The sequence below is a fragment of the Sabethes cyaneus genome, chromosome 2 (genome assembly GCF_943734655.1).
Source record: "Sabethes cyaneus chromosome 2, idSabCyanKW18_F2, whole genome shotgun sequence".
NCBI classification, from domain to species: Eukaryota; Metazoa; Arthropoda; class Insecta; order Diptera; family Culicidae; genus Sabethes; species Sabethes cyaneus.
Window position 1 is genome coordinate 177,059,876 of NC_071354.1, and position 26,009 is coordinate 177,085,884.

At 37.2% G+C, this 26,009-nt stretch overlaps 2 protein-coding genes across 2 annotated transcripts; one reads left to right on the forward strand and one right to left on the reverse strand.

Moving 5' to 3' along the window:
• Positions 1-58: 58 nt before the first annotated feature.
• LOC128737319 (alpha-tocopherol transfer protein-like) lies at positions 59-12,500 on the reverse strand. Its single transcript, XM_053831936.1, has 2 exons — positions 11,784-12,500; positions 59-340 (listed from the first exon to the last, which is right to left on the reverse strand). The coding sequence occupies exons 1-2, from the start codon at positions 12,498-12,500 to the stop codon at positions 59-61; spliced, it is 999 nt and encodes a 332-aa protein (XP_053687911.1).
• An 11,510-nt stretch (positions 12,501-24,010) lies between these two features.
• Positions 24,011-25,358, forward strand: LOC128737040 (clavesin-1-like). The gene is made up of 2 exons (XM_053831586.1): positions 24,011-24,789; positions 24,855-25,358. Exons 1-2 carry the CDS (start codon positions 24,100-24,102, stop codon positions 25,104-25,106), a joined length of 942 nt encoding a protein of 313 aa, XP_053687561.1. The 5' UTR covers positions 24,011-24,099; the 3' UTR covers positions 25,107-25,358.
• The last annotated feature ends 651 nt before the right edge of the window (positions 25,359-26,009 follow it).

Below are 26,009 nucleotides of genomic sequence, written 5' to 3' on the forward strand. Positions count from 1 at the left end.
AGCCACATCCTTACGTAACCTTGTCTTGTCACACTGTTTCAGCTAAACCGGCGGAATTTTAGTCGATGTTGAGCTTTCTGAAGCTGCCCACCATGCCGCTTTCGATTTCACTGGCCTTACCGCAGCCGCCACCGCCGGCAGGATGGTTCTGGTTCCACAAAGCCGTATACCCGCTAATGTCTATCTCCATCTGATCGAGCAGACTCAGCTCGTCGTGGGAATCTTGAACCAGTTTGTGCATATGGACAGACAGCTCCGATGAGTCGTTGGTTCCATCATACTCCCCGGGTAGCAACGATTTGTCTAGGTGTTTTCGGGCATCCATCAACGTCTTGTGGAACTGTTTAGAAAAGGTTAAAAGCCGTGAAAGATTGATTAGTAGAAGAATACGACAGTAAAAAGTGCCTGTCTTCATCATATCATAAATCAATTAATCTACTGCTTAATAGAAGTGAAGATTAATCTTGATCGTTTTTTGGTTTTAATAAGAAGATCAAACCATTATTTTTTGTGAATGTCGTGTTAGCGGTTTACTACCATTCATATATTCATAACACCATAAAAAGTCGAACAAAGTAAAATTCAATTTATTTGCTAAGTCGTGTTAACAAATAACAACATGTTCTACGCCCTGAGCTATATTCGACTGAAATGTCAAACTTCTTGACATCGCCAACCGTAATAGGTAGGACAGACACGCAATCGACTTCACCAATATGTCATGTTTCGTTAGATTACATGTGATAGGATAGACGCAGATATGCATATCACAGCAACTCCCCAATCGGTTATTCAGTTTGTGGGTTAAGGCTACATAGGGATTAGGTTTAATTTGAAGGGTGTCACTGTTACAACGTAGATACTACTTTCAAGAGCGAAAATGGTATGTGAACCAAATGGCTCCAAGTCAAGAGTTGCATAATATCTGACTTGATTTTTCTTTCATCTATTACTATCTACTACTGGATCAATAAAGCGTTCATTCAAAACAATCAGACTAAATGATGTTGCAACTTATACAAAACACGCATTTGAGTTATAAAACATGGTACAGGGTAGCGGGAAGCTCACGATAGTCTACTCAGGATTTGGTCTATAAAATGAAAAAAAAAAATAGAAAACATCAGTCGCCATCAGAAAACATCAGAAAATCGTTACGTATTCTACCTTCGTGCTTTACAAATAAAAGAAAACTATTGTCTAAGAATATTACTTTTGTGTTTCACTCCTTTGTTACTATATACAAAGAATGTCAACTAAAGATGTGCCTACCTAAAGTTCAACAAAACGATAACCTCGTGTGACAGAGCGAGAGTTTATTGAAACTCAATTGTTTTCACAGCCATCGAAGCATCGTAAAAAACGTCGACCCTTTTCATTGACACAACACGTTCAAAGCCACACTTAGATGATCAAATAATGAAATGACTTAAAGTGTGCTGGCGCTAACATTGACCCGAACCCGGTCGCCTTTAGTGACATCGATCCGTACCTATGTATGTTGGATAAAGAGTTTAGCCGTCCGAGTCCGTTTCGAGTACTGTCATAGGCAGACCATAAATAGCAAACTTCCATCAAATAAATATGTAAAAGAGGCCTTCGTCCTACTTCGCAGTAAAACCCAAAGAAGATATTATCTAATACAATTTGCCGTACCAACGTAGGATGATTGCTGCAGGAGCTAAAAGAAAATATAAATGCGCGAAGGGCGAGTTAGATTTAACGATTTCGTCTAACAGATTGTCTTCTGGTTTTGCACCAATTCCTCGCATTTTAATCTTGTGTCAAAATTGGATATATTACAAATACAATATAGGGTCCCCGCGAGTTACGCGATGGACACTCAATTGTGAATTCAGAAAACCAAATGTTCGGTGACCTGAACTGCCCAATAATGGCTCTTTGTTTCAAAAGCGAATTAAATTAAGTTACATTGAGTTAGATTTGAACGCTCGCTGGGGTGGTGATAAGTTTAGTGCAACTTTTTCACGCAGTGTCAGATATCAAAAGAAAACGACTAACCGAGTTCGTTGTCTGTTTTTCGGATTGTGAAGTGATTTTGATTGTATAAATTGTATAACGTAGATGGCTAGAGCAATAAAGCTAGAGAGAAACAAGATATACAATTATTGGAATTGTAAAAAGAACTTGTAAGATGTTTATAAATATCTTTACCGATCATTGCCTACGCGACGTCATTAACAGTGATTCATAATTAAAAATTAGACAAAAGTCAAATCTCTTTTCAATGACGTTCGCATATAAGCACAATCATGTTTCTAGAGAAATTACTTCTAAAAGTCTTATCTATGTTTTACAACAAACATTAATACCCTCTTTTGTATAATATGAATACCTTCTATTGAGAGAGAGGCACAAAAGTCAACCTTTGTATAAAAAGCAATGCAAAGCTAAGCTAAACAAAGCCTAGATTTAGCCTTCCGATTACGAAACCTGACCTTCTGTTTTCATACGATAGACTTCGCAGCCAGCTGTAAAAGTACAAGACTATTACGGGGCTAGCGCTACGATCCTATTGAATCTTCCAGCTTCTTCCAGTCGATATTGGACCATGCGACGCCTGGGTTACTAGACCAGTGTCGTACCTCAAGGCCAACCGGGAGGCCAACCTTTGAATAAATGAAAATTAAACCATGGTGTCTTCCACAAAGTTGCAGAAAATGTAAACCCAAATACGATTGCGGAAGATATCAGTTCAAGGTAAGTTTGTAGTATTGATGTATTGAATTGTCCCCGCTAGTGAAACAATCGCCATTTTTGTTGTGTTTATTAAACTAGCATTGCCAAGTTAGCTTCCAACGTCTCGCTCCATTGTATTCTAGCTTTTCTGCAAACAACGATCAAAACATGCTTTCAAGATAGATTAAAGTGTCTTTACATTGCAATGGGAATACAACTGCTTCAAATGTGTAATTGATGATGTAATTTTGCTTTTGGTTCTACATCAGAAACTGCGGGTTGTTTACTTAAAATTGTTATATCTCGGGATCGATACGATGGGGTTGGAATTTTTTGAGATCAAATTGTACTCATTGAGAAAAAAATGTTAATTTAGTTTTTAAATCGAATCAAAAAGGTTTGGCAGCACTGCCGTGTAACAAAAAAGGGGTGTTTGTTTTTAAAAAAGAAGGTGCTCCCATTAATCATGCAGCGGAGAAACTAGTACCAAATTTGGGATTTTTAATTTCTGATCAAAAAATGAACAGTCTGTCAAAATTTGGTGCAAGTTCGTGAGCTCGATTAGACGGGTTATGGACACTTCACGTGGAATAACCCTAAATACATTATTTTTGGATAAAATCCAAATTTTCAATACGTTAAAAATGCCTAGGCATAAGAAAAAAGTTTTTGTAAGAAATCTAGTTCAAAACGATGCGTAAAATTTTATTTTATTTCAGTTTGTAAAGAATCGTTTTAATTTGGATATTTTTAAAAAATTTATCATATTTTAAAGACTGAAGAAATCTAAAAGAGTGTCCATAATTTTATAAACCATGAATGGCCCTTCACCAAATTTTAGGGCATAATTTAAACATCGTTTATTGCAACGGGATACGGGACACAACACTTATAGTTCTTGCAAAATTGATAGTTTACCTTTTAAACCGACGGGTTTCGAGACTCAATCGATGGGAAACATATTTCCCCAAATCGGTCGGTTTAAAAGGTAAACTATCCGTTTTGTAAGAACTATAAGAGATTGTGTCCCGTTACACTAAATGTATATTTATCAGTTCTTACGTTAGCACGTAACAGCACGTGTACTGAAATAAGCTGTCTTTAAAAAAATTAAATTGTACATTTTATGATTTTTATCAGAATTTTGTAAACTTTTTTTCAGTGTAGTTTATTTTCTGAAAATAAATCTACAACTTTTCCTTTGCCGTCATTTTGATCAAATGAAACTACTCATTCAAGCTAAAATTTATTAAAAAATTAATCTCATTTGCCCATTTGGAAAGTTACCCTTGACGAAAACAATATTTTTAATGGAAAAAGAATCCTTGCATGGTCTCAGCAAAATTTCATCCCAATAAAAAATAGTCGAGACAAGCCAATTTGCTATTTGAGCAGAAAATGCTCATTCACATCATTCATTCGAAAATAATGGTCCCAAAATGCTGCTTTGCGGGACTCTCTCCAGATGCTATAGGGAAGCAATATAATTTAGTTACTTTTAAATGATTCACTAGCTCACTGAACCATGTACGAGAAATCTCACTCCGAACTGTGCGTCACATTCGCTGTTCATAAGAACGGCGGAAAAAAAGACTACGTAACTTTCTGCCGTCTGCCAAACCTTCTAGTAAAGAACAAGGAACGCATCTTGGGGACCTTTGTCATTCTTCCTTTTTCTCGCATTTGCTTGCGCACCGGCTCTAAAGTTCCGCGCTTCGAGCGCTCTACTTTTTTTCATCAGTTCAGTCCAGTTCAGCGCGAATATGAGCAAGTGAACGGATTAGAGAAAACTGAAATGAGAGAATGTATGCCAAAGTAATTTAGTAGATCGCGAGTACTTATCCTCACTAAACCAGTGTCGCTGGTTTGATGGTAAAATCACTTGACATCGATTGGTTTGATTGTACTAAGTTTCGAACTCAGAACAACCCGCTAGTCATAGCAGACTCAATCGTTAACAATCAAAATCTTTGGATTTCACTTCGAGTTTTTAAATAATCGAAGTAAATGCTAGCTCTCACAAGTTTGGTGTTCTTTACACTGTACTCGTCACATTGTTGTAGTTGATGAAAAAAATTATACGCTAGTTTTCTCGTTAAAATTTGAGTGCCTTTTGACGTAGGACTACGTCTTTCAGGAAGGTATCTGGTATAAGGGGTAATTCCAAAAAATCTTTCTCGAAAAGTGGTCAGGTTTTGAACGCTAATAGCTTAGTGGTTTCCCGAACGATTTTCAATATTCTTACACCAATCTATTGGAAAATCTTCTAAGAATTGGCCCACATAAAGAAAAGTATGGATTATTGATGTTGAACTATTGAAAAATGGAAAATAATCAACCTATGTTTTACCAGATTTCTCGCTTCGTGATTAGTTGGAAGATTCTTACTATGATCTAAACCCACACCAATTTGATATCTGTGCTTGGGAAGTAAGCCAAAACAAGTGACCAAGTTTCCTTATTTCAACAAGATTTCTTAACACCACGATTAAACCTAGACCATTTTGATGTCCTTCCTTGGGAAGTACGCCAGAAAAAGTGACAAAGCCCCCTCGTGCCAACAGATTTCTTACGAACGCGATTAAACCTAGTCCAATTTGATGTCTGTGTTAGGGGAGTGTGTCAGAAAAAATGAAACAAGTTCGTTGTACCAACAGATCGCAAATTCTTTACTACGAGACGATTAAACCTAGGCAAATTTGATATCTGTGTTGGAAAAATGTGCTACAGCTGTAATGTTCGGTTACAATATGACTCTGTATGAATACGCATGCTTGCCGTTTCATTAGAAGTGTAGTAAAAAGATGTGCTGTTGATAAAATAGGATTGAATTGGTAAAATCCCTTCAACGTGGGGAACCATGGGTAATAAAAACAATCTTTAAAGTAGCAGGAAAGCAATAGGTTGTGTTCTTGATTTTGTTAAATTGTTTCCAAATGCACATAGAAATAACTTTGAAATCTTTTGAGGTTTGAACGTATGCATTGATAAATGTTACATACAACGCATGTAGCATGTATATATGTTGCATATAGCATATATACATGAAGAATCGAATGATCACAAGCATGGATACATACTACTATCCCTATAAAGAGACTTACGTGGTCCTGCGTAACCTATATATGCGGTCGTGTCTTGTACACAACCCCTCTGATTTTTTTTTATCACGGAAGAACACAAAAGTTCCCCTCTGATATGAGAATATAAATCAATTTTCATTCACTAGCAATTTGCAGCATTCTGTTTTTAATTTCAGCATATGGTGCTCTATTTACACTACTACCAATATGCGAGGCAGTTGTGCTTGAAACTCTTCTATCGTGTTGACATAGCTAGTATTTGAGAGACAACCACTTGCTGCTGGTGCTAGTGTATTTGAACGATTCAATGATACACTAACATATTTATCTTCAATGAGCCAGTATGTAGGCAATACCGACACGTTATCCATCTGTCTCTCTTTTGATCTGTTTTGACGTAGGACTACGTCTTTGTTTACTATACTGGGACTGGGCAGCACTTTGTGATAACGAAAATAGAAGTGTAACGTTTGAATGAAAGATTTCAAATGCTAATAACTACTAAACTACTGAACAAAACTGAACAATTTATATGTCGTTGGATAGATAAAACGATCAGCAATTTTGTGGAGGGGGTGAGAGACCAATTATAAGAGGGCGTAAGAGATGGGGGGCTATTTGGTTTATACAAATGAAACACAAATTTCCTCAAAACTCGAGAATTAATCAAACAAATAGAACCGAATTTGGCATGTGAGGGTCTTAGAAAGTAGGATTTTTTTCTATGCTGCACTGAGACCCCTACCCCTTCTAAGAGGGGGAAGGGGCTCCCATACAAATAAAATACAAATTTCCTCATAAATCTCGAACTAATCAAGCAAATTGAACCAAATTTGGCATGTGGGGTTTTTTGGAGACATGAATTTATGGTTTGAAATCCTCACCCCTGAGGTAGGAAGAAATACAAAATAAATACAAATAAAACAGAAATTTTCGTGTATGTGCCGTATTTTCTGTTATGTAACAAGCGGTAAGCTGTGAAAGTAAACTGGTAAAACCTTCTTGGAGCAAAAAACAGTGAATCTACGCCGCTATCTTACGTACCTGTTGCCATTCATGTCAAAAGAGGACATTTGAATGGCACGTCATTTTTGCGATGAACGTGCTTTGACTCTAATGTTATTTGTAACCAATAGCCCTTTTCAAGGCCACAAGCAAGTTAAAGTAGGATCATCGAAACATGTCAAGCTACGCATAATCATATTTAATATAATAATCTGTGGGCTGGTCCTTCATTACTATTTCAATCTTTATGATGCACACAAGTGATTTTTAAAAGAAATCTTTATGTCTCAATGCATTGAGGTCCAGAAAGCGATTTTAGACGGACAAAAATGATTGCGCCTTAACGGGATATTCTAGCTCAATGAAGTCTTCGGCAACTTTTTGAATGAAAACATGACGCATCTTTTAAAAGGGTCGTCTAATGTTCAGATGATACCGTAACAACAATTCAAGTAATAATTTTTTAAATAAGTTTGTTTTCCATTTTTTAGTTTCAAAACATTAAAGATAGATTAATTTCACGTAACTTTTCTAAACATTCCAAATTTCTAACTCTTACGTATTTTCAGCAGTGGACCTTTGTTTATGGACGACCCGTAAAGTCATATTTCCTCTTATAACTCATTTATCTCAACAGATAGCTCAATATGATGTTCTACAAAAATTTGTATACGTAAGAGAAGAATATTTTTGCAGAAGACTGTTTTGCTTTATCTTTATGAGTTAATAAGTTATAGCCGAATTCAGGTTAAAAACAGACCAATTTTACTGAAGCATAACTCAAAAAGCGGCAAACGGATCTTGATGAAACTTTGGCGATTTAATATGCACATATGCATAAAGTTTTTAGCAAAAAATGGTGGAGGTGTTATTTTAAAAAAAAAAGATAAAATTCTTTGAACTTCATGATTTACTATAGCTAAAGTTTTCGTTTTATCCATCCCTAACTGCCCAGGTACAGTTTCTTGCTCAGTTTCAAAGCGTTAAAACATAATTTTGTGTAACTATTTTTTTAGAAAATGTCTAAAACATAATACAAAGCTTGTTGCTTTACTATTTATGTTTTATCGAGACAAATACGAACGCTTATCTTACGACAATCGCGGTCTTTTCAATCTGTTTGTGAAAAATATTCATGAAGTTTATTTGATACGTTTAGTATCAATGCCTACATTGAGAGAAAAACTATTATATATATACACTGATAAATTACATAATTAAGAAATCTAAATACTATTTGCACTGCACTGTCGGAGGCAAAGGATACCAGCCATAGAGCTATACATATAGATTGTTCTGTGTATTCCCGAAACTGTACGTATTTAACCTTCTAAAGAGGCAACGATAGATAATGACTATTTTTCAAGAAAGCACACTCAAAAGAAAGTCAATTTGATATTCATGCAAAAGTAATAATCTGGACTAGCAACAGTTAAGGCATATTATAAAATAAAATTTTGGGTTTCATATCCAATCCTTGTTTTTCCAAATATTACAAAACTCAGTGCGTAGTTCATCACTGAATATTTTTGAGGTCGAACATTTTGTTTTAGATGTCCTATGTTTTCAAAAGTAAAAATTGACAAAAATCGTGCAATTATTTTCGTCACAATTTTCCTGAATTTTTGATTTTAAAATATAAGAACTCTTAAACACATAGTCAGAATGTTGCAATGCTGATGCCAAAATGTCAATCTATTCTCAGCACAGATATTGTGTTATCCAATTAGAATAAATTTCATATATGGCTCTAAGACTCTCAAAGCAAAAACTATCTACAGAAGTCTACCCGTTAAAGGGTTAGTTATATGTTTGCTAATAATTATTAGCATCTCGTGCATTCGCTCAAATAAATCAACGTGGTGTATATTTAATAAATGTTGAAATTGACTGAAGTTTTTTGAGCGTTTCAGTGGAATACTAAGATTGAAAATAAAGGAAAAAAAATCCCGATTTATTTCCATTGTTAATTTTATAGTTTTAAATGGATTTAAAAATCATAATAGAATTCTTCTTGAATTTCAATGGTAAATTTCCCGAAAGGTATAACAATTAGTGGAATTTCCTTCGTAAGTAGTTCGATTACGCGCAAATCATAAGTTTTCCGCAGCTCTGCTTCATCTTCGTCGTTTTTCACATCGCAGTTATTTTTAGTCTATAAAATATTTTCAAAAAACATTCAAAACATATTGCGAATATACGCGTATAACAGTAAAAGTCCGTGTTAGTATCTAAAGGGATCGTAAAAATCGTTTAATTCAAGGTTATTATTAAACATTCTTTTAGTTTTTTCGCTTAAAAACAAGATTGCGAATGTAACTCTTTGAATGCATTCACTATTTTAGTATCAACCATGGTTATTGCCAGTATATTTGTTGTGTATAGTATTCCGTGGTCGCATACTTGATTACTTGAATGTGAATCTATGAAGAAAACGACAATTTTAGCTATAGTAAATCATAAAATTCAAAGAATTTTATCTTTTTTTAAAAAAATAACACCTCCACCATTTTTTGCTAAAAACTTTATGCATATGTGTATATTAAATCGCCAAAGTTTCATCAAGATCCGTTTGCCGCTTTTTGAGTTATGCTTCAGTTAAATTGGTCTGTTTTTAACCTGAATTCGGCTATAACTTATTAACTCATAAAGATAAAGCAAAACAGTCTTCTGCAAAAATATTCTTCTCTTACGTATACAAATTTTTGTAGAACATCATGTTGAGCTATTTGTTGAGATAAATGAGTTATAACAGGAAATATGATTTTACGGGTCGTCCATAAACAAACGTCCACTGCTGAAAATACGTAAGAGTTAGAAATTTGAAATGTTTAAAAAAGTTATGGGAAATTAATCTATCTTTAATGTTTTGAAACTAAAAAATGGAAAACAAACTTATTTAAAAAATTATTACTTGAATTGTTGTTACGGTATCATCTGAACATTGGACGACCCAAAAGATCAAAAGATGCGTCATGTTTTCATTCAAAAAGTTGCCGAAGACTTCATTGAGCTAGAATATTCCGTTTAGGCGCAATCATTTTTGTCCGTCTAAAATCGCTTTCTGGACCATAGTGCAATGGTTGCAGGCGTTATACTTATGAACCCCCGTCCACGTATTTTCAAAGCCACCATTGCATTCAATGAAGAATTGAATATGAATATTTCGCTCTTCTCTTTAAAACATTCACTTAATCAGTGGCACTCACAGATTCTTATAAACATCCATATGCCAGAAATGCAGTTTGCATTAGTCTTTGATCTAATGATCTGATACAGTCCTACGTCACCTTTTCGGTCTTTTCGGCCTACCGGATATAAACAACACAGACACCACTATAGGAAGGAAGTGGGCCCAATTTAGCGGCAGCAACTTCATCATTTCTCGCGACTATAACTCAAATTCAGCAGCATTTCATTATGACCAAAATGCACGCCGATATTCAGTAAATATTATTCTATCAAATGGTATAAAAGTCTCGAATAAATATAGTTTCAACGTAATTCCTGAATATTGTCCAGGCTACCGCTTAATGGGCGGAAAATACCCTCCCATACCCTAAATGCTAGCTCCCATAAGTTTGATGTTCTTTACACTGTACTCATTATTTTGTTGTAGTTTTGGGCTAATGAAAAAAAATATACGCTAGTTTTCTCGTTGAAACTTGAGAAAATTGCAGTAAAGTGCCTTTTTACTCCATGTCATCGGTATCCAGCTTACGGAAAGTTTAATCACTTACACTATTTGCTATCAGGACATCAATTTTATCTCAGTACAAAGCAAAGCGTTGAGTATAATCGCCTTTAGATAGTACTCTCCTTTATCGGCAGGCCTCGTAGCCGATTATTAGAGTACGGGACAAACCTGACCATCTGTTACAAAATTTTTTAAAATTTATTAAGAAATGGTCGGGTTATAAACCGTTAAATGTAAGCACTTTTCGTACTTCTAAAGTGCTACGTCGAAATTATTATGCCGTGAAAAATAATATTCAGTAGCAAAAAACCAATATTCAACCGATTTCTATACCACTTTCAAAATATACAAAAAGCGGTTTTCATTTTTTCATTAAAAATTAAAATATTAATACGTTTTGCTTCACAACTTTTCTGAAAAGACCATTTTACGTGAATAAAAATAAATGGAATAAAATTAGATTCTTCCAAGAAATTTATGGAGTGTCGCGTTACTCTTGTTATTGAATACAGCGAATTATATTTTCGATTGAATCTGATTCGATGGATTTAGTTTCCCATATTGCTTTGTGGCTTCATTAAAGGAAGTGTATGTAGTGTATGTATAAACCAGTAACAGTTAGAATTTTATTGCACTCTAATCAGGTTTTTATGACTAATGATTAAAAAACCATCGCCATTTATTAAAGTAGGTAAAAATCCCGATGGTGTCTGATCGGGCTATCCGTGAGCGGAAGCGGAAAGAACAAGACTGTTTTAACAAGACCGTAACCAGGATAAAGTTTTTTAAGACAAACATTTGTAGTTGACCGACTTTTCTAGACCTAAATAAAGTTGACAAAGCTGGATGTCGATTACCTAGAAAAATTGGGAAAACTTGGCAATATAAGGGAAATTTATTTTACCCCGAAAATTTTAATAATGAGCAGGTAACTCCAAGATGATGCAATATAGAATCAATCATTCACACACGAATGCGCACTTTTGAAGAATCCAGTTTTAAAAGCATTTTTAAATGCTCTCACCTACAGTCACATTTCTTAAAAATATCTGCAATCCATTTATTATTTTGCAAAATGTCTGCTATGAACGATGGAATGGCACAAATCCAATCAACGATTTATTGAGACAATGCTATACTAATTATTGATTACTGGCCACTAATTACTAACGAATAAAGCCCATTTATTCAATCATCCACTACAGGAAATATCCCTAATGATCGTTTTCACTGCTAGTCACACAACAGAAAAATAGTTATCGCTACTGACCCAATAGGAAAATAGCGCTAATACTCACGAAGAACCGATGCTTCAGCTTGGGACTGATGAAGGAAAACAGGATATCAACTAGGGTGACGCTCATCTTAGGCAGCCGGATGACATGAATCTCTCTGCAGCGTACCGGAAGCAGATGGTTAATGTAGGGCATCATGTTCTTCATATCCGACAAATTGAACAGCGTAAAATGACTCATCGTCGTATCGAAACAATCCACTATCAGCACTATACCGGCTACTTGTACTCTCTCGTCACAGGATAGAATCTCCAGGTACATGTGCATGTACCGGATCAGGTGAACCAGATTGAATCTTTCCACATTGAAATTTTTCGATTTGACCAAAATCAATACACGTCCTTTTTCGTCGAAACCGAGCCCCTGGAAAACTTCGTTTTGTCTCATTTCCTCCATGTCCTTTTGGAATGGACTTAGATTCTGGAACCACTGTGGGAACGTTTGTCTCATTGCCAGATATCGTTCCAATGTCTCACAGGCCAATGGAATTGAAAACTTTCGCTGGCGCAGGAACCGCAAGAGAAACAGCGCATCCGTCCGACAACGACGAATGTACGGATGTTTCGCAATCCACGCTCGCATCGCCTCGAGAGCCTGTTCCCGCAGAGTGTCATCTTCCCTGAGCTGCTCCTTAGCCAGCTGCCGATATTTTTCCGAAAGAGTACACCGATACTCATCGAACTGTTCCGGGCACTTTTCTACTCCGTAGGACACGGTCATCTTGACGAGGCGGCGAACGAAATCAAACTGTCGGGCAAGTCTGATTTCCGTCCACAGCATAACAAACTCGTCCGAAAAGGCGGGGTGCAAACGGTATGGACCTTAGACAACACCACAACCGAAAGGTAGAAGGAAATTTGTGACAGTTTCTCCTCCATTGTGCGTTGCCGACGGCAAACGCTAACGATCGAATCCCCACCGTTGAACCGCACCTAACACGAACCGTGGACTCTCGTCGCCGCGCGCAGTGACAAAGCAAAGCGCGGTTGCATACTTATGTTGCTGATACTGTGCATCACACCTCACCGGGTGGCGGGTGGCTGAGCTTGTTCTGCATCGTCGACAGCTGCAGTTGCCCAAAACTTGATAGACAAGGTCCTATTAAAATTCAAATTATGATGAAATAGTGTTACTCTGAACGTAAGGTCAGTTACTAACATTGAATGTGAAAACTGCATTTTAATTAATTCAAAGTTGCCAGAAACGTGTTTTGGTAGTAAATTCCGTTAGTAGTCATACACACGGCTAACAATGAAGTAAGTTAATTGTCTACAAATATTTTTGATCGCATTTTGTAAAACGACTTAAATTACTGATTCATACTTTAAACCATGATAATGTATACTTATCATGCTTTGAATTATTTTCTTTTTAAAATAACGCAGATTATTTTTTCTACCTATAACTGTAAATAGGGCGATACTTATTGGAACACTATTTGAGATTAATATGAAGTGTCAATTGGCAATGCTTCATCATCTGCATTTGGGCTTATTCTATCGCAACGATTTTTTTATAATCCTAGGAACTGGTGTTTTCTGACTAACATTCCAAAATATTGGAATTTATAAATATCTTTCCTGAATTAGTTTTCAAAGATGGGTACTTCACATCTGCAAATTTCTACAGTAAAGGTCATAATCACTCTGTGTTTATTTCGGCATTCGTTGTGACAACATATTACAACGAGATGTATAGTTGGCACAACAATTTGCATGCGAACTAGACAAACGAGTGTCCTTACACAGCAAACCGTTGCAGAAGAATACAACAGGCTGATTTTTCAAGTTGATACCTACCATCTAACGTATTATCCTCAGTCGAGAGAAAAAATTTATGCATCCTCACATAGAATTCAAAAAGAAGTTAAAAGTTCAAACAATACAAGCCCGACATCCGAAAACTAACAGTAGTTTACCTTGAGCCAGTAACCGCAGAAGCAAACCATCCGTGCCGTCAAAATAACCTCCGCAGATGGGTCAATTTTATTGCATTCGATGGAAACTTCGCGCGACGTGGGTTGGTAAAAGAAACGAAGGAGCACGCCTAAATCGAACTATTTCGACAGCTTTCGAAGGCAACACCCTCTGATTCGTTATACAATAGAACGACAGCGGGTCACTCAGTGTGGAACGCGTACGGTCCATAATGTTACAATTTTAGAAATCAATTCCGCACAAGGCAATTTCGGAGCTGTGCAAAACCAGTTCGCTCTGCGACGGCTATTTTGGGTGCATAATTTCTTGACTAGGAAAGTGATTTACCCGTTTTCAGTCACCGTGTCGAACCGGCTTGGTTGGTAGATTTGGAGATATTTGGTAATGTGCTGGGCCAATTGGACGGAAGTGCAAATTGTTGGCATAGGTATCGGGCATGCAATGTGGCAGGTTTTAGTTGGTTGTCTATCGTTGCTGAATTCTCACATTTTTTCGGCGACAGGTTGATAGATCATCTAACCTCGACTTTTACGATCTGTTTATGTAGCTAAAATTATATATTGTTCAATACATTAAATCTTAGCTTTTTAGTAAAAACACATTACATTCTAGTTTTTTTTCGAAAGAAAAATATGGTTCAATAATTTGTTAGTAGATTAGTTAACAGTTTTTAAATAAACACACTTTGTATGAAACATATATAACTACTTATATGTATACATATCAAAATAGGTACAAACAATTCATCTCGACTGAAGGAAAAAATAATTTTATGATTCTAGTTGCATTGCATTATTGACCATATTTAGCGAAAATTTCATCACAACCACTCTGCCACTTCTGTCCATAAATTCACTAGAGTTTATGAACTATCATAAAAATAGTTTGCAAAATGGAAGCTTTACAAAAGCTGTCTACAGTAATAAATAAAATGATAAGACTAATTAGATGAAAATTAAAATTTCATTAAAAAAATTACATACGTTCATGTGAAAAAACAATTTTGTTCACGAACATGAAACGAGTGAAATACATTTTTTATAACTTCAGGATTTAGAAGTTTGCTAAATCAACCATCGACATGCAATGATTGATAAAACGTTTTAGTCACGGTCTCTAGCTGTTTCTTTTTTGTTTCCCTTTGATTAGTTTTTGATTGCAACAAATTTCGGCATTCACTTTTGGCGTGAATAATACTGAACAACACTGAAATAACCAAGCTGGGCGTTGAGGTCCATTAAGTCGTCAACGGAGATCAAAAAGCCTTCCCAAAAACTAGCGTTTGGCGGTGATTTACCAAATTGTCACACTGGGTATCAGATTAATTATGTATGATTTTTTACATTCCCGTGAAATTTATTTACTGATTCACCGTAGCTCGCTAATAGGTAATCCTTGTGGATGGTATGAAATTAGTACTCAAATGGGTGCACCACCTATCAAATTGTTTTGGTTATTGGGTCAATCGCTCCACCTAGGTGAATAAAAACCGAAAGATGTATTTGACAATCTGCTACACTGTTGAGCACTGTCGAACTGAATACTACCTAGACCAAATATTTATTTATTAGCGTGTGATGAAAAAAATACTGTAGCTTTTAAATTGCTACTCATTAACTATTTAAACAGACTTAATCTTTGAACTAAATGTTTTTTTGTTTAATGTGGTTTGAACCCAGAGGGCCTTTCACCAAAATATTCAACTTTACTTACTTAGTGATCCATATTCGCCAATCTTGCAGAACAAAGGGAAATCAGAGATCTTCATTGCCGACGGTTACCTGCTATGGTTTAAACTTTCCGTCAGAACAGGTTGTCGTCAGCAATCCGGATGTCATTGACTAAGCTGCGTTGCCATGCGTCTTTGGGCCTGTCTCTTCTTCATTGTTCTTGCGGATTCCAGTCGAATGCTTCTCCGTTCCACTTCTAACTGCGTTCTCGATTTTTTCGATATGTATTGGAGTTCCTCGTGCGATACCCAGTTTTCAGGCCAACTAGATCAGGTCAGGTGAAGTTGGCGCTATTGCTAGTGTTCACTATCATAGACTTGGTCTTAGCTATATTGACTGTGAGACCTGCTGCCTGGGAGCTCACGGAGAGGATAATGCATTTAGCATGCTCTACTTATCAATTCAGCATTGAGCGAGTCTTTGTCTAGGTCATTTACATACCTATGTTAAACGATCCGCAAAAATTGAACATAGCGCCGGAAACAAATAGGGTAAAGAACCGGTTTTAAGCAGTCTAAGCAGGTCACTGATTGTTTTACCTTATTACAAGCGATGGGTTGACTAAGTGGGGGATATCAGCATACCAATCTTCTTGCTATCTTTAGTTCTTCAAGCTGTTACCATTGGAAGACACTATTGTTGTGCTAATCTTTTGATTTTCCGCTTTAAAAGTTGAAGCGGTGGAACTAATTTTGATCAGACCGAACATATTTTCACCCTCAAAGTGCTTTTTTAAGCAATCCTGAAATCTGAATTTTTTTACGTCCCCGTAAAAAATCCCTCAAACTTTTCCCCTATTCAGTAAGTTCGCGTTTCTATCCGCGACCTACTAATCGGCATCTGATGCGTAATCGGCATAGCGTATCGGCATAGATGCGTGAAATGCCATCTGTCTAAATTGTTTATCGGGGCATACACTCGCCGCACCGTTCGGCAAACGGTATTCGTCGTCTCTTTTATTCTCTAGTGTTCTTATGGGAAACTGCGAGTTTGACGTCTCACTCGCTGTTCATAAGGATGGTGGGAGAACAAAAGAGGTAAACATAGCAGTCCGCACGGTCCGACTCAGAACAGTGTTGTCAAAGCAAATAACGTTAAAACACATCGTTGCTTCATTAAATCACTGAGAAAATGTTCGAAAATTATTGAAAAAGCTGTCTTTTCTGTTGTTTTTAATAAAGAAAAATTAATTATGAACATACATTTCTCTTGAAAGTATCGAACCACGTTTTCACCATTGGAGGTTTCAGTTAATTTCAAATAATTCTTATTTCCAGAACCGAAACAGTGTCTTGGCAACACGATAGTTTATCAGTTTTGCTGCAGCTGTTACTACTGGTGAACAGGTTCCGTCAATTCAGAATTTGTTTTCAGGTTTGTTATAAAATAATAAAACTTTCGGCTAGTGACAAAGCCTTAGATAATAGAAAAAAAGAGAGTGAATAATATGGTATGTGACAATTGAGTGCTTGGCTTTCAGAGTGGTTGTAATCAGTGTTGAAAACTGTGATGGATTCGTTAGTAGCGAGGTGGCGATTGCCTTCAGCAGCTGAAAAATGTACGTTTTTGGACAACAATTTTTTATTCATCAAATTTCTTGCCGGAAAGCCAGTAAATTGTGTTTGTGTGAATCAAATGTATGGTTAAGTGATTTGTGAAGATGATCCTATCAAAAGATTTTGAAAATATGAATAAAAAAGTGCATTTTCGGCTCATTCATTTTAAACTGATTAAAATAGGTGACACTGCTTAACTCGTTCCTTACCCTAAATACATTACTGGCGTCGCCTTGCGACTGTAGTTTGTACCAAAATTTTCAGAATAGTGTGGTCTCGACTATTTAAACAATTATCCCGTAGGCAAAAAATCTGACATCTAGTCAGTATTCTAAGCTGCGATAAAAAATAAAAACAAATGGAGCACCAATGCCACCTAGCGATCAAATTCTGAATCACACTATTAGCCATAGTGTTTTCCATAGTGTTCCAAATCATGTAAAATGCCACATGTAACTTCGAAGATCTCATATACGCCTATATTTTTGTCGAAGGAACCTTTGCTGTAGGTGGTACGGATTTCGTGATATAAACGTCAGAAATCTGAAAAAATCCGATTTGTCCGACTTTTCTTTACTGAAACCCCTCCTTGTAAAAGGTCCCCCCGCCAAGTCGCAATTCATAAATTTATCATTTAGTCCATTAAATTACCTTTCTGAAACATCTAAAAATTCAGAAATCCGTCAAGTTTTCGCTGAGATATAGTAATTTGAATTTTGGGGTCAAAATGACCCCAATGTACAGACAACGTAAGTTTTCCAATAAAGTTGTCGCAAAACATAAGTTTTCGAAATTGTTTGATCGAATAACTACTATAATAAAAGATCTGCGATAGACTCACCTAGTCGCGAAAGAAGTAGATTAATTCATTGAAAAATAATAAAGTTATAGCTTCTCAAAGTGGCCTGGGGTCAAATTGACCCCAGTGTACAGACTTAATGGTTAATAAAGGCGATGAACTCGAAGTGGTTGATGAGTTAATATATTTGGAATTAGTAGTCACCGCCCATAATATCACCAGCAAGGTGATTCAACAACGCATTCAAGCTAGAAATCGGGCTTCCTTTTCTCTCCGCAAGATCATCGTTTCTAACAAAGAGCGTACGCTGCCGTACAGAGCTGACGATATAGAAAACGCCGTCAGACCGTTAGTCCTTTACGGACTTGAGACAGTAACTTTGCTCAGGGAAGATATACACGCTCTTGTCATATTTGACCAAACGGTGTTCCGGACTATTTTTGGCGAAGTACAAACGGAAAGTGGAGATTGGCGAATGCGTAGCAACCACGAAATGCTGACACTCCTTGGAGAGGTCCCCATCGCGCACCTGGCAAAAGCCGGGAGGCTACGGTGGGTCGGCCACGTCACAAGGATGCAAGATGACTGTGCAGTGAATTCCGTTCTCTTAAGGGACATAAACGACTAAAAATTTTGAAAAAATTATTATTTTTTTATTTTATATTTTGATTCTGCAGTCTTCTCCACTTATTTTGATACTAAATCTGTAATGATCCGGCCACGGGAAGTGGCCGAAAAACGATCATACACATAAGCATTCCAGTGCGGCGTGGAACAACTTCGGCGGAATAAACCGCCGCTCCTGGAAAACCACGATTTTCAAACTTTATGTACCTTTTTCTCAGAAACTACACAACATATTGGAACAAACTTTTTTTTGTTTTGTTGGTAATAGCTTGACAGACTTTTATAACTTTTAAGGTTTGTAAACGAAACAAACTTCCGCCGAAGTTGTTCCACGCCGCACTGGAATGCTTATGATCGCTTTTCGGCCACTTCCCGTGGCCGGATCATTACAAATTTGGTATCAAAATAAGCGGAAAAGACTGCAGAATCAAAATCTGAAATAAAAATATAATGAAATTTTTTCAAAATTTTTGGTCGTTCATCCCCTTAAAGAACCCCACCGGCACGAGGAATAGAGGGACTCACCGTGCTAGATGGCTCGACCGATATAGCCGATTTACGGCTATCAAGATGCTCAACGAATTGCCGACGAGAAGCCCAAAAAAAGAAACTACAAAGCTGTTTTGCATTCCATAACAGATTCAAAGCCAGACAAAAAGCAAAAATTAGAATAGTAGGGTTACGGACCCAGTTCGTCATACGATCCATACTTTATTGCGAGTTTTTATTAGAACTAATCCGCAAGAACTCAAATTGTTTACACCAGATTAATCTGACACATGTTGCCTGTACATGTACCTATACTAGGCTGACCAGATGTCCCGTATTATGCCGGACTGTCCCGGATTTGGATGGCTTGTCCCGGATTACTAAGCGTCCCGGAAAGTGTCCCGCATTAATTTTTTAATCGAAACAGTTTCTAAGGATGAAACATAGGAAATTATGTTACATTGCATGAAAAAAGCTATTGCTGTCACCGCTCGTCGGCCGGTGCACACCCTTTCCAGTCAAGGCCCGGCAAGCCGGCACCTCCAACTCCTCATCTGACCAATGTCGCTGGTGTTCAGCTTGCGCTTCATTATCCCCCAGTATTTCAATACTAGACGAACCCTGGGATAATTTGGTGCAATCAGCTCTTTTGAGATGATCTGAGGTCCTTTGTCCATTGTAGCATGTATGCTGAACTGCAGCTGAAGCTTATTCATCATCGATTCAGACACATGCATTGCATTTCGTCACCACCCGGCCGCACAGCCCACAAGACCGGATTCTAGCCTTTGTTTAGTGTTTGAGGCTGCTGTTGAGCTCCCCAATTGCTCTATAACACTTGTAGCCCTTTCGAGACGGATTCGCGGTCAGTATTCAGTTTTTTCGCCATAGCACAATCCATGGTGCTGAGATCAGACTTGTCTTACCGAATGACCCTCAATCGAAGTTGACGATCGAAAGTTCAACTACAACGTCTGGCCTGCGCCTTGCGGACAGCCCTGACAGTTTCCTTGCACCCCTCCATTACTCACACTACAGCTCGTTTAGAATAATCCGTCGGTCCCGTCAGCTCGTGGACAGACGTTGATGGATTCTGGAGGTGACCGCACACTATTACTTTCATTTCACCTCCTGCATGTGAAACCGCGTCACCATTAAACTGCGAAAATAATATACCGAGCAGAACTGTTTACAAATAACACAACGCTACCAAAAGCTAGCATTCACGGCCACTGGGAACGCCGCTATCGCCAAAATGAAGTGCCCAAATTTTAAATAATTCCATTTTTATTACCGAACCGATTTAGCAAATAAGCTATTCAATATGTCTCGCATTCATCCAAAAAAAAATCTGGTCACTTTAACCTATACCCATTAGCCCGAAAATTTTTTCGGAACTTTTTCGGAATCATAGCACAAAATTTCAAGTAGTCACTCCGAGTGATCAGCAGATTCTCTTCGTCATACTGAAAACTAGAACCTAGGTAGAAAAACCAGAAGGACTTCTATTTTTTTAACAAATAGTGAAAAATAGTAATTTTCTAACATATTGTTTTCCTCGAAAGCGAAGAGAAAATCCATAAATACCAATACCAGGTTAGTTTGAATATAATTCGCATGAAAATTGCTTATAATGGTTTCTTGTCTATATGCCTGGAAAGTAGACGAAGACCCGCCGTAGACGAACCCATCCAGCACCTAATCCAGAAAAAACATTATCTGAATAAATTTATTCAGATATTTCCAGAAAATTTTCTGCGGTGCTGTGAAATATAGTAAAAATTTTAGAAAAACTTGGTTCTATGATAGTACTTCTATTTTATGTAATATTCTTAAACTATTTTATTCTACTTTGCTAATTTCCAATTCTTAAGTGATACAAGTTTCAGTGTTACCTTTCGTTTCTGAATTATGGCTGATCTGTCATTCACTCAACAACCTTCGTTAGTCGTTGTTTCTATCCTATCCTATAGTGAATTTTTAATCACTAAAAGGTTGAAAATTGTCGTACAAGAAAAATTTTCTTTGAGTTTTACTCTCGTTTCGATTGTTTCGAACATTTTACCTGGATTGCAGAGAAAATTTTCTTAGAAGTAAATCTATAAAAACTCTTTGATCTACTGTGCTCAAAAATTATGAGTTTATGAAATAAGCTACGTACGAGCTAGTACAAAAAAAAACTGCAACATTTCCGATTTCTAGATTTCTAGGAAAAATAATAGAGACCCTATATAACTATTATTCAAAAGTTGCTTTCGATTATAAGTCCATAAGCTAATACTGTACAAGTCGGGAAATGGTAAATATTTCACTAGTGTTCTAGTGAAATATTTTTTTGCATATACAGGCAGAGGATACAAACGCTTCTCCAGTTTCAGTGTGCAGGTTTAAAAAATAAGCCTCATTTTTTACTGCTCGGAATGCCATAGGCCTATATGGATAAACAGCAACTTGTTATTTGAGACACGCTAAAGTAACGCTTACCCACTGCTACCACAATGCAGCATTTTAGGCGCAACCAGCTGCGTGTATGATGGAACCGATGATGCTTAGCGCAAGTCTGCAAAAAGTAGGGTAGAGCGGGGTAAGTTGACTAATCTTTAAAATAAGCCTCGTAACAAAGCAAGCAGGGTAAATTAATCAGGAAGTACACTAAAGTTACTTTTTACGCGTAGGATACGTTCCGCATAAAACAAAACAGCGTAAAAATAACCGCGTAAAATTCGAAAATCACGTAAAAAACCGCGTAAATTTTCAAATTAGCGTAAAAAAATCTCGTGAATACCAAAACTAGTAGTTCGTTTTAAACTACACGTGAACTCATAGAGTGCATCCACGTAAATTCCGAAAATCGCGTAAAAGCGCGTTAATTCCAAAGTTCTCGTAAAAAAACGCGTTAATTTCGAAAGTTGCGTAAAAATAGTCGTGTAAAAAATAAACCGTATAAAAAGCGACTTCAGTGTATACATAAACGAAGAAAAAACACTGCAGTAAAACCATGTTGTGGCATAATTGACACTATGCTCAATTCTTCAGTTCTTCGTTTTGTTATTCAGTCTACCAATAACTTGAAATTATATTTTTAGAGAATATCTGCGAATCTTATCGTAAAACTTTTGAGCATGCGTTGCTAATATTACTGGAACAGGGACGCAAAACTTATTCCTATAGTGGAGTGACTCTTTTTTATCTCAAACTAAATCAATAAAAAGGCATTGTTGTTATTAGTTTTGGAGGTATTTAGAGTTATTTAAATAAGCAAACAAACAGTTCGAAAATAGACACTGATGAAACCTGCAAGGCACTCACGAAATGTGTGACGATAGCAATGACGAACATTGCTCTACCACTATTACTGGTACACCCCCTAATACTGGTGCGACTGCCCTACGTGATGCACGTCATCTGTGGGCCTGTGGCTTTGGCACATCGTTTTTCATAGCCTCAGGCTATTTAAAAAAAATCTCCAACGCATACAGCAGTCGTTCAATTGGGATGGCGGATGGTGCACTACGCTGAACGCGATTTTTAGTTGTTCAATAACTAACAAAATTAGTTTTTGGTACATTGTTACCATTGACTACAACCAAGTCAACTGCTAAAAACCAACTTTGTTGGTTAAGGGCCTGCTGAGACATCGCAGTGGGCATACAACACCACCCAATAACGGAACATTTCGAAACTTCGAACTTGATAAATGCAAGGTCATTTCTATCTCTTCTCTTTACTTGATCAGGTTTTGACGTAGGACTACGTCTTTCAGGAAGGTAGCTGGTCTAGGGGGTAATTTCAAAAAATCGAAAAATGCGAGCGTCACGAAAAATGAAAGATTTTGAGCACTAATAACTTAGCGAGTTTCCGATCGATTTTCAACAGTTTTGCACCAACCAATCGGAAAATCTTCTACGTATCCACACCAACAATGAAACCTATTGATTTCAAATTACGTACTATTGAAAAATTGAAAATAATGAAGTCTTGTCAAACTGAGAATCCTCGCTTCGTGATTGGTTGGAAAATTCTTTACGACGATCTAAACCAGTGGTGCCCAGGCATAGGCGGGGTGCGGGCCAAATCAAATCGCCCCATGAGTCCGCGGGCCGCAATAACCTAATTGAAGAATTTTTTAGATAGATGGGTTCAAACTTCGGTATGTATATGAATAAATATCTAATACTAATAACTATTTCAGATTGTAGTATTTGGTTCCGGAAACTGATACGATCTCTATCCGTGCATACAACAATATCAGCCAGATCGCATGTCATCAGGCAAGACGCTATAAACTGTACGGTTATGTCACACCTATTCTAATTGCCGTGCGTATACTAATGACACTAATTAGGGTTGACTGTCATAATTGATAATGTTCGACGTAAGTAAGTGCTTTTTCTCCGCTGCTGCTGCTGCAAGCAAGGTTGAGAACTCGGACGCATCCCATTCATGCATTCGTCATGCCGAACAAATTTTGTTTACCCGTAGTCACTGTAATTGAATTCAATTGATGTATAATAGGGTGGTTCAATATTCCACGCGCAGATAAAGTAAGTCATGAAATCTTTATTTATGTTTCCCGCATGAAAAATAGATAGTCATATGAACAAAAAGTCTTTTGAATACCATTTAAAATCATACAGCTTTGATGCATGTTTAGTCAAACCAAACATAGAGCGTAAGCTCAACGATGAACTACACTAATATAGTTTAAATGACTAGTAACACGTCGATTAAATTGTGAAATTATTTCAAATTTAAAAAATATATTTTGGTTTGATGTTTTTGGTTCAATTGTTCTTATCAAAATAAAAAGCTATTAGCAAAATATAAGATGTTGGATTTGAATGCATAAATGCAGCACAAATAAATTTGCAAACTGAAACAACTCAAAATGTTGTTCCTTTTATTATTAAAAATACACCCAGTAGTACATTCCGTAATTCTAGAGCAATTTCAAACAATCCCACTTTCTCCGCACCGTTTCAAATTCCTAACTCATCACCACATTAGTTTGTATTTATTCCAGAACCGGTTCTCGTGCGGCACGAAGTTTCATTTCTGCTATAGAATGATCAACTTTTTGCTACTACCTCTCATTTGGTAGCCAATCAGCGATCATTGTTCATCGACGGCATAAAAGTTATTCAGCAGTGAACGGCACAGGTTGTGTCCTACCGTACAGTTATGGGCGAGGACTGTTTGTTTGCATTTCCGGAGTTGAAAGATCGTTTGACCAAGATTGCCAGGGAAGAGCTGAATGAAGATGATTTCGTGCGTCGGCAATCTTTGGAGCAGATGCGGGTTTGGATTGGACAGAATCAGCGGATCAAGAACTGTCGAACCGACGACCGGTTCCTGCTGCGGTTTCTGCGCATCAAAAAATTTTCAGTAGTTCGAGCTTGCGAGATGTTGGAACGATATCTTACGATGAGGCAAACTTATTCGAAGTGGTGTCAGAGGTTGGATCCTCTGGATAAAGAACTACAGGAGGTGCTCAGTTACGCCGCACTGCTGCCAGTGGGACGGGATAGCGACGGTCGTGTGATCGTTTTCGGTATCGTTCGAAATTTCGACGCCCAGAAGCACAATTCCGATATGATGATTCGCTTGAATATGCTCGTCTCGGAGGCCCTGTTCGACGAGGAAGCCAATCAGATTGCCGGCTTTACGCACGTGTTTGATAACAGTGACATGAGTATGGCGCATGTGACTTGCTGGACGATGGATAACCTGACCGGCTATCTGCGTAGCGTCACTAACAGTGTTCCGATACGACTCAAACAGAATCATTTTGTCAACGTTCCGGGCTTTGCCGCCCAACTGAGCAAGTATTGCATGACATTTGCTAGCGAAAAGCTCAAGTCACGAATTTACGTAAGTTAGTGAGGGAAAAGCTGTTATGATAGAATAATAACATTTTTTTCATTCTTCGCTTCTAGTGTCATCGCAATTTGGACGAATTGAAGCAAAAAATTGACGCCAGCTTGCTGCCGAAGGAATATGGCGGTAAAACCCCACTATCCGAGTTAAACGAGCGGTTCCGACAGTTTTTATTGCAAAAACGAGATATGTTACTAGCGCTGGACGAAATGCAGATCCAATTGGGCGAAACGGCAGAGACGGGTCGTGAATGCACGGATATGGTGGCAGCCGGTGCTGTGGGGAGTTTCCGTAAGCTGCAGATAGACTAAGAATGAAGTAAACTAAGAATGAAGTTTTGGCTGTGCGTAATGGCGGGTCCATATAAATATAAATTCGATATAGAGTCTTTAGTTTGTTGGTACATTTGATTTGGAAACCATATCATGCTTTTCATGGAAATGAATGAATCTTGAAAATTATTTTCTAGGGAATTCTGTTATGGTGTGCATGGAATAGAGCGGTTTTCCAAAACGTTTAGGTCAGTTATGGCTTATATATAATAACAGTACGACATATTTATATGTAACTACATTGTATAAATATTATTTTAATATAAGTAATTTTTTGGAACTTTTTTTTGAATGAGAAAATTCAAAATGATTCGTTAGTGAACCAAAACTATTACTTTATTGCGTTGTAGCGTTGTTTTGGGTCATTTTTATATTGATTTTCGCATCATTTTTGTATCTCTTCAGTGTTATTGTTGAATCCTATATCTAGGGTAAATTGCCAATTGTTGCACAGCTAAGCACTCGTCTACAGCAATTTGATGATTTTGAACAAATGAAAGCAAATTTTATTTGGCGAAACCGCTTAGTATGTCGATAAACTAATACAAAATAGTTTCCCATAGACATCGGAATGGAATTTCTTACAAAAATCATGTAAAACGCGTTTTTTGTGTAGCAACTCTACACCCAATTATTGCACCCTAAAATAACCTTCAAATTGCATTACAGTGGACCTCCGTTCGTTTGAACGATTCCTCATGCAAACTAACGGGGTTAGCTTTTAATTTGAACAACTGGTAACCCTATATATGCTGGAGCTTGTGTGAACTGGCTGCCTTGTTCTTTGTTATTGTTTTGGTGGTTTGATTCAGTTGGCAGTTGCAAGCAGCGAATATTTCATTCTCCGATTAGATTTCTACCATAATCGTTGGGAAAACGCAT

Coding starts and splice junctions, on each gene's coding strand:
- LOC128737040 (XM_053831586.1), top strand. CDS start 24,100: ATGGGCGAGGACTGTTTGTTTGCATTTCCGGAGTTGAAAGATCGTTTG. Junction 24,790..24,854: donor AGCTCAAGTCACGAATTTAC/GTAAGTTAGTGA, acceptor CTTCGCTTCTAG/TGTCATCGCAATTTGGACGA.
- LOC128737319 (XM_053831936.1), bottom strand. CDS start 12,500: ATGACCGTGTCCTACGGAGTAGAAAAGTGCCCGGAACAGTTCGATGAG. Junction 341..11,783: donor AGCTGAAGCATCGGTTCTTC/GTGAGTATTAGC, acceptor TTTTCTAAACAG/TTCCACAAGACGTTGATGGA.